We start from the raw sequence: 17529 nt of genomic DNA, 5'->3' as shown, positions 1-17529 counted from the left end.
GGTAGAGATCCCTAGTCCGGGGTCTATTAGAGTATGTAATGAATCATATCTACATTTGGAATTGGACTGTAATGATTATAAGCATCATGGTAAGAGGTTGATCCCCAATACATATTTTTAAATGTAATAGAGATTATAAATGAGGTTTATTAATATTGCAATGAAAAATGCATGTAGAATAATAATTTCAAAAGAAAAAAAGCTAATGCCAAGATAAATTCTGCTGTTATAGTTTCATCCCGAGAACAGGATACTGCTCTTCACTCTTGTGATGGCCTTTTTCATTTTGGTGTTTCTCAGCATGGAGAACAATGAGCAGCATCCAGGAGATTACAGAGTTCATGACTGAAGCCAGCATTCATGTCGCGCTCCCCATCAGTACCTGGGCCAGGGAAGCTAATGATCCAACCAGCAGACCAAGTTCGGGGATAAATCCTGGTCACACACCACCTGAGGCATGTTGTGGATACGCTATGAAGACTGAAGCCCAACTTATTTGGGGGGAATTTCCGGAAGGGTCAAGCGTAGATGACTGTGATCTAGGTTCTGCAGGAGGACAGTGTGTTGTGCTTCCCTTCTGTGATGTCTGTCCTTATCTTGGCTAATGTGATGATGTACGAAAAGAGGAGGAGTATAAAGATTATGAGGAGAAGCATTGCACCGTTGGAGGCCATCAGCAGGTCGCCCAGGAAGGTGTCGGTTAAGGCCAGTTGGATGAGTTGTGGGATGTCGTAGTGAAAACTCTAAAGGATGCTCACGCACTAGAGTAATTCTCATTCTCACTCAAGCCAAACCTTATACAGGAACTTCTCACTTAAAGTCGTCCCAGTTAACGTTGTTTCAATGTTAAGTTGTTGATCAATTAGGGAACATGCTCATTTAAAGTTGTGAAATGCTCCTTTCTAATGTCTTGGCAGCCACCTGTTGTGTCCACTGCTCGCAGGAAGAGAAGCCCATTGCAGCTAGCTGGTGGGTGGTTGGAACCAGGGTGGACCAGCAACCCCACTATCAGCTCCCCCTATCAGCTCCCCACTCCCCTAAGTTCCCTCTCCACACTGCCATGTGCTGCTCCTGCCCTCTGCCTTGGAGCTGCTCCCAGAGACTCCTGCTTGCTGTATGGGGGAGGGGGGAAGAGGGGGGCTATTGTCAGGGTATCTGCCCTGCCCTGCTCCTGCACCCCACTTACCCCATCTTCCATAGTACAGGGGGGGACACACAATGGAGGGAACATCTAGGCAGTAGCTGCGGTCTCAGGTCTCAGCAAGAGGATTTAATTAACAAGGCAGTGTACTTAAGCCTGGGGTCAGCTACTTAAAGGGTATGTGTCTCTGTCTGCCGTCCCTCCTTTCCTGCTGCCTTGTAGAGTGTGAGAGTTAACCCCTGAGGGCTCAGTCAATTGCTAGTTCATTTAGCGGTAAGGCATTCCCTGGGAAATATCCCACCCTCTGACTCCTCCACGTCAACCAAGCTTCACAATCATCGTCACTGTGTACCAGTATTAAATTGTTTGTTTAAAACTTATACTCTGTGTGTGTGTATATATATATATAAAATATAGTCTTTTGTCTGGTGAAAGTTTTTTTCCCTGGAACCTAACCCCATCATTTACATTAATTCTTATGGGGAAATTGGATTTGCTTAACATCATAGATTATTAGGGTTGGAAGGGTCCTCAGGAAGTCATCTAGTCCAACCCCTGCTCAAAGCAGGACCAATCCCCAACTAAGTCCCCAAATGGCCCCCTTACGGATTGAATTTATGACCCTGGGTTTAGCAGGCCAAGGCTCAAACCACTGAGCTATCCCGCCATCACTATTTTGCTTAAAGTCACATTTTTCAGGAACATAACTACAACGTTAAGTGTGGCGTTCCTGTATATTGGAACTCACAAGGACAACTCATAGTCATTCATGATAACAATGGATAGTCATGTGGCAAGGGAAAAAAAGTTATTCTTCCTTATAGCATTCAGCCCATCTTAAACACTGGGTATCCTCTTACCTACAACTTCTGCCCTCAGTGACCTGTGTGCAGACCCCACCCTGCCCTCAGTGATCCCAGTGCAGCCCCCTCCTCTCCACACTCTGCCATCGGTAACACCAGTGCAGCCCCCTCCCCTTCACACCATCCCCTCAGTGACCCCTGTGAAATACCTGCCCCCCAAAACCCAGCCCTCAGTGTCCTCTGTGAAGCCCCCTCCCCTGCACACCCTGCGCTCAATGACCCCGATCAGCACTGCCCTCAGAGATAATTGTGTAGCCCCCCTCCAAATCCTGCCTTCATTGACCCCTTTGCAGTCCCCTCCCCTTCACACCCTGCCCTCAGAGGACATGGGAGGAGGAATGGCTCAGTGGATTGAGCAGTGGCTTGCTAAACCCAGGGTTGTATATTCCATCCTTTAAGAGGCCATTTAGGGATCTGGGGCAAAAATCAGTACTTGATCCTGCTAGTAAAGGCAGGGGACTGGACTTAATGACCTTTTAAGGTCCCTTCTATTTCTAGGTATATTTCCATGATTTTTCCCCCTGCCCTCAGTGACCTCTTTGCAGCCCCCTCCCCTCAACACCCTGCCCTCAGTGACCCCTTTACAGCCCCCCAACATGTGCTGCCCTCAGTGACCCCTTTGTAGCCCCCTCCCCATCATGTCCTCTTACTGTAAAATTTCATATTTATTCTTTCTTTCTTTCTTAGTATAAAAGGAATCAATATGGAAAAATTAAAAAACTAAGAATCATTAGGAAAATTTGTTCTTTTTTTAAAAAAATATATATATATATACAGAAAATATTTGAAGTCATTTATTTGTTAACAATGGAAAGGACACTAAAAAATCCAGCAAAAATGTTTTTATATGTTTATAACTCCATGTTCTTGAGATCTTGGAGTTATCGTGGATAGTCATTGTGGATAGTTCTCTGAAGACATCCACGCAGTGTGCAGCGGCAGTCAAAAAAGAAAACAGGATGTTAGGAATCATTTAAAAAGGGATAAAGAATAAATTGGAGAATATCTTATTGCCCTTATATGAATCCATGGTACTCCCACAGCTTGAATACTGTGTACAGATGTGGTTTCCTCATCTCAAAAAAGATATACTGGCATTAGAAAAGGTTCAGAGAAGGGCAACTAAAATGATTAGGGGTTTGGAATGGGTCCCATATGGGGAGAGATTAAAGAGGCTAGGACTTTTCAGCTTGGAAAAGAGGAGACTAAGTGGGGGGTATGACAGAGGTATATAAAATCATGAGTGGTGTGGAGAAAGTGAATATGAAAAGTTATTTACTGGTTCCTATAATATAATAACTAGGGACCACCAAATAAAAATGGTTTAAAATAAATAAAAGGAAGTTCTTCTTCACACAGCACACAGTCAACCTGTGGAACTCCTTGCCTGAGGAAGTTGTGAAGGCTTGGACTATAACAGGATTTAAAAGAGAACTAGATAAATTCATGGAGGTTAAGTCCATTAATGGTTATTAGCCAGGATGGGTAAGGAATGGTGTCCCTAGCCTCTGTTTGTCAGTGGGTGGAGATGGATGGCAGGAGAGAGATGACTCGATCGTTACCTATTAGGTTCACTCCTCTGGGGCACCTGGCATTGGCCACTGTCGGCAGACAGGATACTGGGCTGGATTGACCTTTGGTCTGACCCATTATGGCTATTCTTATATATATTCTTATTTGTTTATATCAATATTAGGAGAAAAGAACACCAGAGATGAGTATAGTTCAGTGTGTGCAGTTAGAGATATAATTAGTAACATCATGTAGGAAAATTAAAACCAGTTCCATGTGAATGTAAGGCCTCAATATTATTAAACCATTCTGATGAGAAGCCATTAGGTAAAGACAAATAAGTGTTCTATGTGTAGAAAGGAGAAAAAGAATAAGTTGTAAATAAAAGGAATGTTTTTATTCACCCATTGGAACATTTTATATTAATCTCTTTATCACATTTAGTACATTAGTTATGATACATAATTTATTCAACCAATCTTTTTTTTTGGAGAAGTTTTTGATTTTCATCGATTCCTCATCAATTGAAATCATTCTTAGAAGAATCTGAATCAAGAATCCTCAATATAAACCCTTATTTACACCATCCACTTTTTCTACTTTCTGATCTCTTACACGTTTCACAGGCCACATACATCTCCTGTCTAATACCTGCTGAGATCAGGTTTTTAACACAAATGGACATTGAAAGATAAATTATGCTTCTATCTTCCTCCCTGAGCACAGCACTTTGCTCATCAGTCTCCTGATGGCCTTCTTCATCTCAGCATTTCTCAGCGTGTAGATCATCAAGTACAGCATCAGGGTGATTACAGTGTAAATGGCTGAAACCACCTTGTCCAGGGTGAAGTGCTTGAAGGGCTGAGTGTAGACAAAGATGCTGGGTATGAATTGTATATGCACCACAGTAATTTGAGTTCCACAAGTGGATGGAGCCTTGTGTTTTCCCTTCTGTAATATGTGTCATGATCTTCACTAAAATGAAAGCGTAGGATATCAGCACCATGATGATGATGCTATTATGAGCAGTACCCCACCATTGAAGATCATCTGCAGTTCTACCAGGTGAGTGTCAATACAGGCCATTTGGATGACTTGTGGGACATCACAGTAGAAATTGTCCAAGAGATTTGGACTACAGAATGGTAACTGGAGGAGCAGTCCAAGCTGAACAGCAGATGCTTGCATCCGAAGAAGTGGGTATTCACCCACGAAAGCTCATGCTGCAAAACTTCTGTTAGTCTATAAGGTGCCACAGGATTCTTTGCTGCCTGAACAGCAGAGTGAGCCAACCCACCCAGCCATGCACTGAACACTAATGCCATGCACACACCTTGGTTCATGATAGTCAAGTATCTTAGTGGTTTATAGATGGCCACGTACCAATCGAGAGTCCAACCCCCTGCTCAAAGCAGAACCAATACCAACTAAATCAAAAATTTGCTGTATCTAATGCAGGACATGAACCCACACCCCTAGGATTAAAAGTGTCATATGCTACTGACTGAGCTAGCCAGGCACTGCATAGTTAGCACAGATGCCATATTTGCTGAAAAGGATTGGGAGTGGTGGGGGTCAGAGTGGCTCACAAAATGAATATTATTCAACATGATGAAGTTGTGAAAAAGGCTAATATCATACTGGGGTGTACGTAAGACACAGGAGGTAACTGTCCCTCTCAGCTCAACATTGGTGAGGCTTCAGCTGGTGTATTGTGTCCAGTTCTGGGTGCCGCAATTTAGGAAAGACACAGACCAACTGGAGAGATCCAGAGGAGAACATCAAAAATGATAAAAGCTTTAGAAAACCTGACCTATGAGGAAAGGTCAGAAATAAAGGACATGTTTAGTCTTGAGAAAAGAAGACTGAGGGGGACCTAAGAGCAGTGTTGTAATTTGTTAAAGGCTGTTATACAGAGGATAGGAATCAATTGTTCTTCACGTCCACTGACGGGAGGACAAGAAGCAATGGGCTTATTCTGAAGCAAGGGAGATTTAGGTTAGATATTAGCAATACCTTGCTAACTCTCAGGGTTGTTAAGCGCTGGAACAGGCTTCCAGGGGAGGTGGTGGAATCTCCATCACTGGGGGTTTTTAACAACAGGTTGGGCAAACACCTATCAGGGATGGGCTAGGTTCACTCGGTGCTGCCTCAGCACCGGATTATCCCTGGAAGGGACCTCATGAGGTCATCAAGTCCAGCCCCCTCAGTGCAGGGGGCTGGACTTGATGACCTCATGAGGTCCCTTCCAGCCCCACATTTCTATGATTCTATGAAAATTTCATTTCCCCCAATGTTTTCGTTTCAATTGTAAATATTTTTTTCTTTCAAATTTTCAAATTTTGGCTCCTTTTTTTGGGAAACAAAAAATGTGTCACTTTTAACACTTAGCTCTGTATAGTGGGGTAAATATTTGACACTTAGCCCTGTATAGTGGGGTTCATTCATGGATCTCAAAGCAGCTTACAGAGGAGGTCACTATTGTTAATTCTATCCAACAGATGGGAAATTGAGGCACAGATGGGGTTGTGAGTTAGACAATGACACTTGCAGGCTATCGGTAGAGCTAGGAATATAACAGAGATTGTCTGTGGTCCAGTCCAGAGCTCTATCTGCTTGGCCATTCTACTTTTAATGTCCCCTCAACCAATTTTTTCCCTTAACTTTTTTATGTTACCTCACCTTTTCCAAAGGAAAAAACAAAAGGGGAGGGTATAAAACCATGTGAGAAAATGTTGTGTGCATGGCAGGGGGTGGGCGGGGGGACCCTTTCTCTCATTCTTTTTGTATTTGAAAGAGTAAGAAATAAAACTTCCAATTCAATTTTTTGGTAACAAAATGAAAGAAGAGATTTTCCTATCTGCAATTTGGATTTTGAGGGAAGCTCATTCTTCAGCAAGATGTCCCACCACCTCCCCCGCACAAGAATGTCATCCAGCCCTAAAAATCTCATCCTTAAAGGACCGTGCTCTGTTTCCATGAGGAAAGCGGGAGGATGGCTACAGTTCTGTCACAGAAATTCTGCCCTACTGCAGACATCTTTCTGGCACCCTGGAAAACTCATATCCACTCCCATCTGGGAGTTCTAAAGGAGAATGAGAAAGTTAGATGCAAGGAATCGCACTCAGGTTTTATCCACAGATCACGGCACTTCCCTGGGCTTTTCCCAGTTTTCACTTCCATGCTCCAACCTGCCTCAGAGAAAATGTCTTTCACATCAGAGCAGCATAGAGCCATAGGAGAAGCCATAGGGAAAGCTTGGTCAGACAGAGATAGTCTCACGGAAGGTCTCAGATAGGTTCTGTTCTCAGTTCTCTTTCTGACTCACTTAGGTTCCTCTAAATAGCCAAGTCAATATCAGCAGGGACGCCCAGAGGATTCAGGGGGCCTGGGGCAAAGCGGGGAAGCCACGGCGCTTGTAGTCACCCGGCAGCGGTCCAGGTCTTCGGCGGCAGGGGGCCCTTCAGTCGCCCCGCGTCTTCGGCAGCACTGAAGGGCCCCCCGTCTGCCGAAATGCCGGCCAAAGACCCGGACCGCTGCCGGGCCAGGGCTCACGGAGCCCCTGCTGGGCCCGGGGCCTGGGGCAAATTGCCCCACTTGCCCCCCCCTCTGGTCGGCCCTGAATATCAGAAAAACTGTCTTCCCACCTTCATCACCTGCTATCACAATGTCTAGAGCTGGGTAAGGAATGGTGTCCCTAGCCTCTGTTTGTCAGAGGATGGAGATGGATGGCAGGAGAGAGATCACTTGATCATTTCCTGTTAGGTTCACTCCCTCTGGGGCACCTGGCATTGGCCACTGTCGGTAGACAGATACTGGGCTAGATGGACCTTTGGTCTGACCCGGTACGGCCGTTCTTATGTTCTAGTAGCACATCGAAGATGTTCTGCAGTAAAAGTCTGCTTTCTGCTTTCAGAGCCGGCTGCCTCCAAACGACTGAGGATGGCCAGGGGAAGTCACATCTCAGAGATGTTCATTGCTCTCTTGACTGATAGGGGAAGTGAGCATGGTTCCAAAAATGGCACATCCTCAGAAATCTTTTCAATGTATAATATCTGCCCAGGCGCTGGGCTCAAAGATTCCCTGAAATCCCCCTGAGCTGTATGGGGCCTGATTGTGAAGTTGCTTCCCTAGAGGTGTGGAGATTGCACCACAAGGAGAATCCTTAATAAGTTCCTGGAGTGTTTCATTTAGTTCATGTTTATTTCTGGCCATCCAAACTCAACAGGCTTGTAAACTTTGCAGAGTTGTCTGGGGCTGACACAAGGAGGATAGTCGGGACACAGTGGATGAACTGGGTGTTTGTCTGGCCTCCAAAGCAGCAGAAATCCCAGGACTCCTGGGTGCTTCTCCTGGCACTGAGAGATCAGTCTGCTCCAGGGGTCAGAGATGGAGACTTGTGGGTTGTATGCCAGGTCTAGGAGGGGAGTGAGGTGTAATGGTTAGAACAAGCAGGCATGGTCATGCCAAGTCCCTCACGGCCTCTTTAACATACTTGAGCTACGAGCAAGGCTGAAGATCCGGATTATCTTTTGGTGAGCACTGCCTGAAAGGTCAAAGTTCAAATTCGGTCCCCTTTTGCACTCAGCAGCCAATGGACAATCAGTGTCCAAGAATTTCAACATTCCAGCTCAACAGGAACATGGGAATGTATGGCGTCAGTGAGGGACCTGGGACCAACATCTCCGCCAGAATGATCTTCTCCCGAATTTGCCAGTCACGTCAGGAAAACAGGGAGAGGATCGCTTGTTATGTGTGGGGGGACTGAGCAGCACATTAGACTGATGCCCAGATGTGTGTAGAGAATTAGTGCCAGTTTTTTTAAGGTATTTAGGCACTTAATGGGATTTCCAAATACACCTGAGTGCCTAAACCCATTGAGTACAAAGGCACCTAGGTGCTTTTGGACATTCCACTGGGCCCTCTAAATACCTTTAAAAATCTCACCTTTATGCCTTGAACAGAACTGAATAGACCCACCTGGGCCGGCTTGCAAGAGACAAGAATTCTGATCTGCTGGGTTGGGAGCAGATCAATCACTTACCATTTTTCCCAACACAATCCAAGTCTGCTGACTGCATGGGCATAGAAGTGATTATATTTTTCTCCCCGCCTCCCTCACTCTGTCTTTCTCGGGTTACCTAGATGGTCTCCATCACTGAAAAGCTGCTCTCACTGTGGACCCCTGTGGAAACCCATCTCCTTGACACCTTGCCCTCAGTGCCTCTCAGTAGTCCCCATCCCGGTCACATGCTGACCCCACTGACCTCAGTTGAATACCAAACCCTTAATTTTTTATGTTCTTGTTGACTTCATTCATTATATATAGGTGTGATTGATTTGACATTGATTGACAGTTCTGTTCTAAAGATATTACAGTCAGAAATAGTGTGTATGCAGTAACTGTGTCAGTCTGAGGATACTGGAGAGACAAGGTGGGGGAGGTAATATCTTTTATGTGACATATCTGTTGGCAAGAGAGACAACCTTTTGAGCTTACCCAGTGTTGTGCAGGTTTCCTCTGAGCATGAGGACTGACAGGTCAGATTTAGAGTGATCACTTAGTGAAAAGTGTTCACCCAGGTGTTGTCATAAACAGATAGTTAAGGGTTAAAGTCTCTTTTACCTGTAAAGGGTTAACAAGCTCAGTAACTTGATGAACACCTGACCAGAGGACCAATCAAGGGACAGGATAATTTCAAATCTCTGTGGAGGGAAGGCTTTGTCTGTGTCTTTTTTTTTGAATTGCCGTGCTCTCTTTGGATCTAAGAGAGGCCAGACATGTCTCCAAGTTCTCCTGGAGTATTTCCTACTATCCAGTATAGTGAGTATTAGAAAGGCGAATTAATCTTCTAATTAATTTCTGCATTTGCAATTGTGTGGTTGCTGGAGAAATATCTTTATTTCTGTTTGCTGTTACTTTGATTGTTCTGAGAAAGGAGGGGAGGGGGGAAGCCTCTCCAGGTTTATAAGTTAGACCCTGTATTTTTGCATCCTGGTAATACAGAGATAGTGTACTTTTTTTTCTTTCTTTAATAAAATCTTTTCTTTTTTAGAACTTGATTGATTTCTTCCCTTGTTTGGATTTTCAGGGAAGGAGGGGGAAAAGTGAATCCCTCTTTGTTTGATTCAAGGAGTTTGAATCAAGGTATCTCTCTCAAGGACTAGGGGATGGGGGAAGAAGGGGGGAATTGGATTATTTCCCTCTGTGTTAAGATTCAAGGAGTTTGGATCTGTGTTCCCCAGGGGAACAGGGAGTGTGTCAGACACTTAAAACTTGACTGGTGGCAGCAAGAACCAAATCTAAACTAGAATTTTAGTTTTGAGGAGTCCATGCAGGTCCCCATCTTGTGAACGCTAAAGTTCAAAGTGGGGAATAAAAGTGTGAGTTTGTTGGAGAGAGTTGTGATTGTCTGGTTTCACCCACATAGTTGCTATTTGGGCATTTAGTGTCCCCCCACACTTTCTTTCCTCCCTATGACTGGAGCATTGTTAATGGGCAACTTCACCTTGAATGATCCCTTGAAATATGTGCTAACTCTAGATGCTAAACTATCAGTTCCATCTTGTATTTAATTGTGACACTCTAAGTAAGTTTCCCAGACCAGAAGAAGAGCTCTGTGTAAGCATGAAAGCTTGTCTCTTTCATCAACAGAAGGTGGCACAAGAAAAGATATTACATCACCTACCTTTTCTCTCTAGAAATAGCGTGAAGCTGTGTTGCAGAACAATGTTTGTATTGGAGGTCTTAACAGGAGTATAGATAGTTATAATTCATTTCTGGATCTGAAACTCAAGTTTTGGTACACAGGAAGAGTAGATCTGTTGTGGAACAGGTGCCCAGTTTGATCTAAATAATTATAACTGTAGAACAGCTTCTTTAGCTCTTAAATTTTGAGAATATAGCACTTTTTGAGAAAGAAAAAAGAACCACAATATTATTTGAAAGTTTACAAAATTATTTATATTTGGAAAACAACTCTGTTTTTCTCTTATTGGAAAATTTCATAATTGTTTCCTTTATAACAAAATATCCACCAATTTTCCTTTCTTTCGTTCTTTCGTTCTTTCGTTCTTTCGAAGTAAATATGGAAACATCAACATCTTTTTTTCCCCTTGACAACAAAAATCTGGAATATGTACGGAAATTTTTTTTAATATTATTTATATATTATCAATGAAACTCTATCCTTTACTGCACTCTATATAAGGATTAACAGAAAAGACAAGCAAGTCCAAGTTGTGTTTTGTTTGTTTTTGTCTTTTTACCTGTGAAGTCAGAGATAGAAACAGAAATAGCATGTATGAATATTAAAATCACTTCCTTGTGAAAGTAAGGTTTGATCATTCTTAAATCACTTTGATGGGAAGTCACATGACAAATACAGGTAAGGGTTGTATATGTATAAGGGATAAAAATATAAGCCATAAAGCAAAAGATTGTTCCTAATCACTTCTTGCAATACTCTACAGTAATTTCCTCACCACAACCAGTACATTATTTATGACACTTAATATACTGAACAGCTTTTTTCTCAGAGAAGATATTGATTCCTCATGGATTCCTCATTGGTATTTCAACCATCAAGTCTCAGGGTCAAAGCCTAAGCTGGTGGAAGCAATTTAGGGAGATGCCCCCATTTCCTCTAGCTGGGGATCTGGCCCATTTAACCTGATGGAGTCATATCTTATTTAAACCGATTGCTTTTCATCCCTTTATGAAGGTTCTGACCCTCAGTCTATCACTCATTTGTGAGCACAGTTTCTCATGAGTGCACTGTATGACCACACAATACATTCCACATACCCCATACATCTGCTCTCTGCTATGCTGAATTCAGTTTTTCAACACAAATCAACATTGAAAGATAAATTATGTATTTATTTCCCTCCTTGAGCACAGCACTCTCCTCATCAGTCTCTTGATGGCCTTCTTCATCTCAGCATTCCTCAGCGTGTAGATCATCGGGTTCAGCATTGGGGTGATTACAGTGTAAATGACTGAGACCACCTTGTCCAGGGTGAACTTCTGGAAGGGTCGAGCATAGATGAAGATGCAGGGTATGAATATTAAACACACCACGGTAATCTGGGTTCCACAAGTCAACAGAGCCTTGTGTTTCCCTTCTGTGAGGTATGTCCTTATCTTGACTAAGATGGTAGCATAGGAAATAAGCAGAATGATGAATATCATTACAAGTAGCACTCCACCATTGAAGACCATCTGCAGTTCGAGCAGGTGAGTCTCGGTACAAGCCAGTTTGATGACCTGTGGAACATCACAGTAGAAATTGTCCAGGACATTTGGCCCACAGAATGGTAACTGGAGGAGCAGTCCAATCTGAACAGCAGAGTGAGCCAATCCACCCAGCCATGCCAGTACCACTATCCCCACGAGCACACCAGGGTTCATAATTGTCAAATACCGCAGTGGTTTATAGATGGCCACGTACCGATCGACTGCCATCCCCACAAGGCAAAATGACATTGCTCCGGCGATGAAGTGGAAGAAGAACATCTGCAGGAAGCACTCATTGAATGAGATGGTTTTACGCTGGCTGAGGAGACCCGCCAGAAATTTTGGAGCATTTACTGATGAGTCGCCGACATCCATGAAAGCCAGGTTGGCCAGCAGGAAGTACATGGGGGTGTGAAGCTGGTGCTCGGTGATCACAGTGATGATGATGGTGAAGTTTCCCAGCCAGGTTGTCAGGTAGACTATGGAGAAGACAATGAAGAGGAATCGCTGCAGCTCAGGACTTTGGGTGAGGCCCAAGAGGACAAATTCTGTCACTGTGGTGGTGAGGTTCTCCTGCTCCATTTATGAACCTCAAAATGCTCCTGCAGAGGGAAGAGTGATGATAATAATCATTATGTAATCCCACTACATGTTACTGACATGAAATGAGCATTAACTGCACCTTAAGAAACACATTTGATTATGAATTTCTTTTGTTTGCTAAATTCTATATATCTGTCCCCAGCCGCAGTGTTCAGTAACCCTGCTTCAGCAGACACTACAATCTCCACCAGTGAATAGGAGTGATCTGCACACCCAAACAAGCCTCATACTAACCACTATATCCATTCATCTTCCTGAAGTCCTGATGGGGCACACCACCCATCGTCCACAGATTCCTGGCTGGGTCTAGAGGTTCTGGTTTGGGAAGCAAGTGGATTTGCAGGGAGTGCATTTAGGCGGCGATTCTCAGAATCCAGGGGCTCTCATCTGGGGGATCATAGATGCTAAATCGGAGGGGGATCCTAGCTTGATCCTCACAAGATGGGAGGAGAATTGCAATGGAAAATTTGTGAACCACTGATTCATGGGATTCTGTTGCACAACTCCTGGTCTAGATATCAGAATTACTGAACACCTGTAACCCACCTTCACATGATGTTGATCTTTGGCCCCTTCAAGTGGCTCCAAGAAGAGAAGGAATTTTGACTAGTTTACTTGAGCAGGACTACCATGTGCTCAACATCTCTGAAAAATGCCATTGCTTTATTAAGGTGCCTACGGATTCTGGTGCTGAACTTTAGACACTCACATTAAAAAAGTGTGAACTCATAAATGTTTCCAAGTGTGAATCTAGAGTGAAATATTCAGAGTTACTATGGAATAATGGATACTGAACTGTCATTAACAGTTTTGAAAATCTTTTGAGGTCGTTGAAAAAAATCACTTTTTCCCAACAAAAAATGTTCAATTAAAATATGTGAGAAATATGTGAGAAAATGATGTGTATGTGGCGGGATGACAATTTCTATTATTTTATTTACATATGAAAAAGGAAGAAATTAAGCATTCCATTAAAAAAGAGAGAAAAGAGATTTTTCCAGATGAAAGTTTGGTTTTGTGGAAAAGCTCAAATTTCTGGGGCTGTTTTGTTTGCATGTTTTTGCCAAAAATGTCAACCAGCCCTAAATATCTCACCATTAAAGCACAGTGTTCCGTTGCTGCGCATGATGAGGGAGAATGTATTTGTGGCTAACGCATGGATCTTGGATTCTGAGGAGCTGGATTCAATTTCTGCCCTACTACGGATGCTTTCTGGGACCCTGCCTAATTCATGTCTCCTCCCCATCTGGGAGTTTCAAAGGAGAATAGGTGCAGGGAATCTCACTGAAATTATATCCACAGATCAGGGCATTTCCCTGGGCTTTTTTCAGTCATAACTTCCCAGTTCCAACCTGCCTCAGAGGAAATGTCTTTCACCTCAGAGCGGCATAGAGCCGCTGCCATAGGAAAAGCTTGTTCAGACAGAGCTAGTCTCGTGAAGGTCTCAGACAGTTGTACTAAAAGGGTCTGTTCACTCCTCATAAATCACATAAGAGCCTCTAAAAATCCAAGCCAATATCAGAAAAGTTGCCCACCCACCTCCCGCCCCATGCCCTGCAATCACAACGCCTATCCCAGCTTGTAGTAAATGGCAGCTTTTGTGCCATGAAAATAATTACCTCACACAGACTGCTGTGTCGGTGATCTCGAAGCTGGCTGCCTCCAAATGACTGAGGATGGCCAGGGGAAGTCACATCTCAGACATGTTCATTGCCCACTGACAGGGGAAGTGGAACTTGGTTCCAAAAATGTAACATCCCCAGAAATCTTTTACATGTACAATATCTGCCCAGGCACTGGGACCAAAGACTTTCTGAAATCCCCCTGATCTTTACAGGGCTTGATCGAGAACTTGCTTCCCCAGAGATTTGGGAGCCAGCCCCAAGAGGAATGATTAATAAGTTCCTGAAGTGTTTCATTTGTTTATTTTATTTGTTTATTTCATGTTTATTTTTAGCTATCCAAACTCAACAGGCTTCAAACTTCTCAGAGTTGTCTGGAGCTGACGCAAGGATTATATTCAGGACACTGCGGATGAACTGGGCCTTTGTCTCGCCTCCAAAGCAGCGGAAATCCCAGCACTCATGGGTGCTGCTTTTGGCACTGAGACATCAGTCTTCTCCAGTGGTCAGAGCCAGAGATAGGAATGGGGACTTGTGGGGTGTATGGCAGTTCTAGGAGAGGAGTGAGGTGCAGTGATTAGAACAATCAGGCATGCTCATGCCAAGTCCCTCTCGTCCACTTTAACACATTTGAGCCAAGAGCATGGTTGAAGATCCTGATCATCTGTTGGTGAGCTCTGACAGAAAGGTCAAAGTTCAAATTCGGTCTCCTTTTGGACTTAACAGTCAACAGACACACAGTGTCCAAGAATTTCAACATTCTAGCTGAAGAGCAAGATGTGGGAGGGATAGCTCAGTGGTTTGAGCATTGGCCTGCTAAACCCAGGGATCTGAGGTCAATCCTTGAGGGGGGCCCATTGGGGGATTGGTCCTGCTTTGAGCAGGGGGTTGGACTAGGTGATCTCTTGAGGTCCCTAATAATCTGTGATTCTATGGGAATATATGGTGTGAGTGAGGGACCTGGGATCAACTTTTCTGCTAGAATGTACTTCTTCCTGGTTTTGCCAGCCATGTCAGGGACAGCAATGAGTGGATTTCTCCTCTCCATTGTTGTGTGTGTAGGCTAAGCTATTCACCCAATGACTAAGGGCAGCACCTTGAACCAATGTCTGGGTGCATGTTGGCAGCAGCAGAAGGCGTTAGAGAATTGGGGCCAGATTCTGAAAGCTATGTAGGCCTCTAGTGGGATTTTCAAAAGCACATGGGTGTCTAATCCCGACTGATTACAGAGATGGTATTGAAAATGATTCTAGGTCGCTAAATACCTTAAAATTCTGGACCATAGGTTAGAATAAATGGATGTATCTGCTCTAATTTATTACAGAATAGAATAACACTTTGTTGGGTTCTCTTTTTTACTTTCTTCTGATTTTCTAAGGAAAATGTTAATAGATGAAGAGAAAAGTAAAACCTACTCCCCACCCCCTTTCAAAAACAAAACAAAACAAACCTTCTCTGGATAATGTATGATAACATTTTTCACTTCATTTTCAAAGTGTCTAAAAAGCCACTTTTAACAGTAACAACATTCAATCAAAAAGTGATTGATTGCCTCAGTAAAAGTCAGGATTAGGGATTAAAAAACAAAACAACCAAAGACCTGTAGTTTAACCTGTAAAGCTAGAAATCAAAATGGAAACATATAAAAGAATTAACTCTTATCCTCTATGAAAATAAAGACTCAATTTTATTAACTCATACTGATAACTAGTCATACGGAAAATACAAGTAAGCTGCAAATGTGTATGAGTAAAAAGGTCTAAGCCATACAATAGTAGAATACCATATTCCTCTCCTGTAATATGTTATAAAATAATATTTATGCTAATTAAGGACACAATTTTTTCAACATATATGAAATTGCATATTGCTCCTTTTGAGAAGAAATGATTTGTTTCAGGAATTTGTAGAATATTTGCATTTGTAGAATATTTGCATTTGTAGAATATTTCTTTAACCAATAAATTTCAGTCAGAAAATCAGCTGTTTGTGAGTGACACCATTTTGCATCAGCTGGGGATCTGGCCCACTGACTCCAGTGGATCTGTGTACAGCAGTTGGGGATATTAGCCACTGATGCCAATGGATCTACAAAGATTTAAACAAGCCTGGGATCTGGCCCATTGACTCCAATGGAAGTACGCTGATCTAAACAAGTTGGCCCCATGAACTTCAATGGAGATTTGTGACCCTGGGTGTGTAATTTATTCATTAACACAATTTCTCATGCGTATGTAGTATGTGTTCTCTTCGACGGAATGCACATTTCACATGGCGTGTACATCCGCCCTCTGATGTGTTGAGGTTCGGTTTCTAATAGAAATGATCATTCAAAGATAACCGATGTCCTTCATTTCTTCCATGACAACAGCATTCTGCTCATCAGCCTCTTGATGGCGATTTTCATCTCTGCATTTCTCAACGTGTAGATCATTGGGTTCAACATTTGGGAGATGACTGTGAAAAAGACGGAGGCCGCCTTGTCCAGGGTGAACTTCTTAAAGGGCCGAGCGTAGATGAAGATGCCAGGAATGAATATTAAGCTCACAACCAAGATCTGGGCTCCACAGGTGGACAGAGCCTTGTGTTTTCCTTCCGTGACATGTGTCCTGATCTTGACTAAGATGATGGTGTAGGAAATCAGCAGACTGATAAATAGTACGATGAGGAGCACTCCACCATTGAAGACCATCTGCAGTTCAACCAAGTAGGTGTCGGTGCAGGCCAGTTTGATGACTTGTGGGACATCACAGTAAAAATTGTCCAGGATGTTGGGCCCACAGAATGGTAACTGGAGGAGAAGTCCAATCTGAACAGCAGAGTGAGACAATCCACCCAGCCATGCCAGTACCACTAGCCCCATGCACATGCCCCGGTTCATGATAATCAAATATCTCAGTGGTTTATAGATGGCCACGTACCGATCAATGGCCATCCCCACAAGAAAAAACACCATTGCACCCCCGATGAAGTGGAAGAAGAACATCTGGAGGATGCACTCCTCAAAGGAGACTGTTTTATGCTGGGAGAGGAGACCTGAAAGCAGGTGGGGAGCATTGACTGAGGAGTCGCTGACATCTATAAAAGCCAGGTTGGCCAGCAGGAAGTACATGGGGGTGTGGAGTCGGTGGTCGGTGATCACCGTGATGATGATGGTGAAGTTTCCCAGCCAGGTGGTCACGTAGACTACGAAGAAGATCATGAAGAGAAAATACTTCAACTGCTGATTTTGGGTGAGGCCCAAGAGAACAAATTCAGTCACTGTACTGGTGAGGTTCTGCTGCTCCATTTCGTGTCCTTAAACTATACCTGCAAATTGAAGAGCGCTAATAATAATTATATTTTTTTAGTTTCCCTTTAACTTATTGATATTAAATCTATTTTCAATCCACATTAAGAAGCACACATTGTTTGGGGCTTTTCTTACTAACACAGTGTCCTCAGCCTCACTTCAGGAGAACCCTGATTCATCAAACACAAGTCATCCTCCCCCTGCTCACCACAGGATGGGGTGCTGGGAGGGAAGTGGAGTAGACTACTCACCAGAAG

The 17529-nt window shown here is 43.4% G+C and overlaps 2 protein-coding genes across 2 annotated transcripts; both read right to left on the bottom strand.

Moving 5' to 3' along the window:
• Positions 1-11389: 11389 nt before the first annotated feature.
• LOC120393588 (olfactory receptor 4D2-like) lies at positions 11390-12337 on the bottom strand. The gene has a single exon (XM_039518218.1). The coding sequence runs from the start codon at positions 12335-12337 to the stop codon at positions 11390-11392; it is 948 nt and encodes a 315-aa protein (XP_039374152.1).
• A 3993-nt stretch (positions 12338-16330) lies between these two features.
• LOC120393587 (olfactory receptor 4D1-like) lies at positions 16331-17269 on the bottom strand. Its single transcript, XM_039518217.1, has one exon. It carries the CDS (start codon positions 17267-17269, stop codon positions 16331-16333), a length of 939 nt encoding a protein of 312 aa, XP_039374151.1.
• Between the last annotated feature and the right edge of the window lie 260 nt (positions 17270-17529).

Source organism: Mauremys reevesii, unplaced genomic scaffold (genome assembly GCF_016161935.1).
Source record: "Mauremys reevesii isolate NIE-2019 unplaced genomic scaffold, ASM1616193v1 Contig24, whole genome shotgun sequence".
NCBI lineage: Eukaryota > Metazoa > Chordata > Testudines > Geoemydidae > Mauremys > Mauremys reevesii.
This window is presented reverse-complemented; position numbering and strand designations above follow the sequence as displayed.

Coding starts and splice junctions, on each gene's coding strand:
- LOC120393588 (XM_039518218.1), bottom strand. CDS start 12,337: ATGGAGCAGGAGAACCTCACCACCACAGTGACAGAATTTGTCCTCTTG.
- LOC120393587 (XM_039518217.1), bottom strand. CDS start 17,269: ATGGAGCAGCAGAACCTCACCAGTACAGTGACTGAATTTGTTCTCTTG.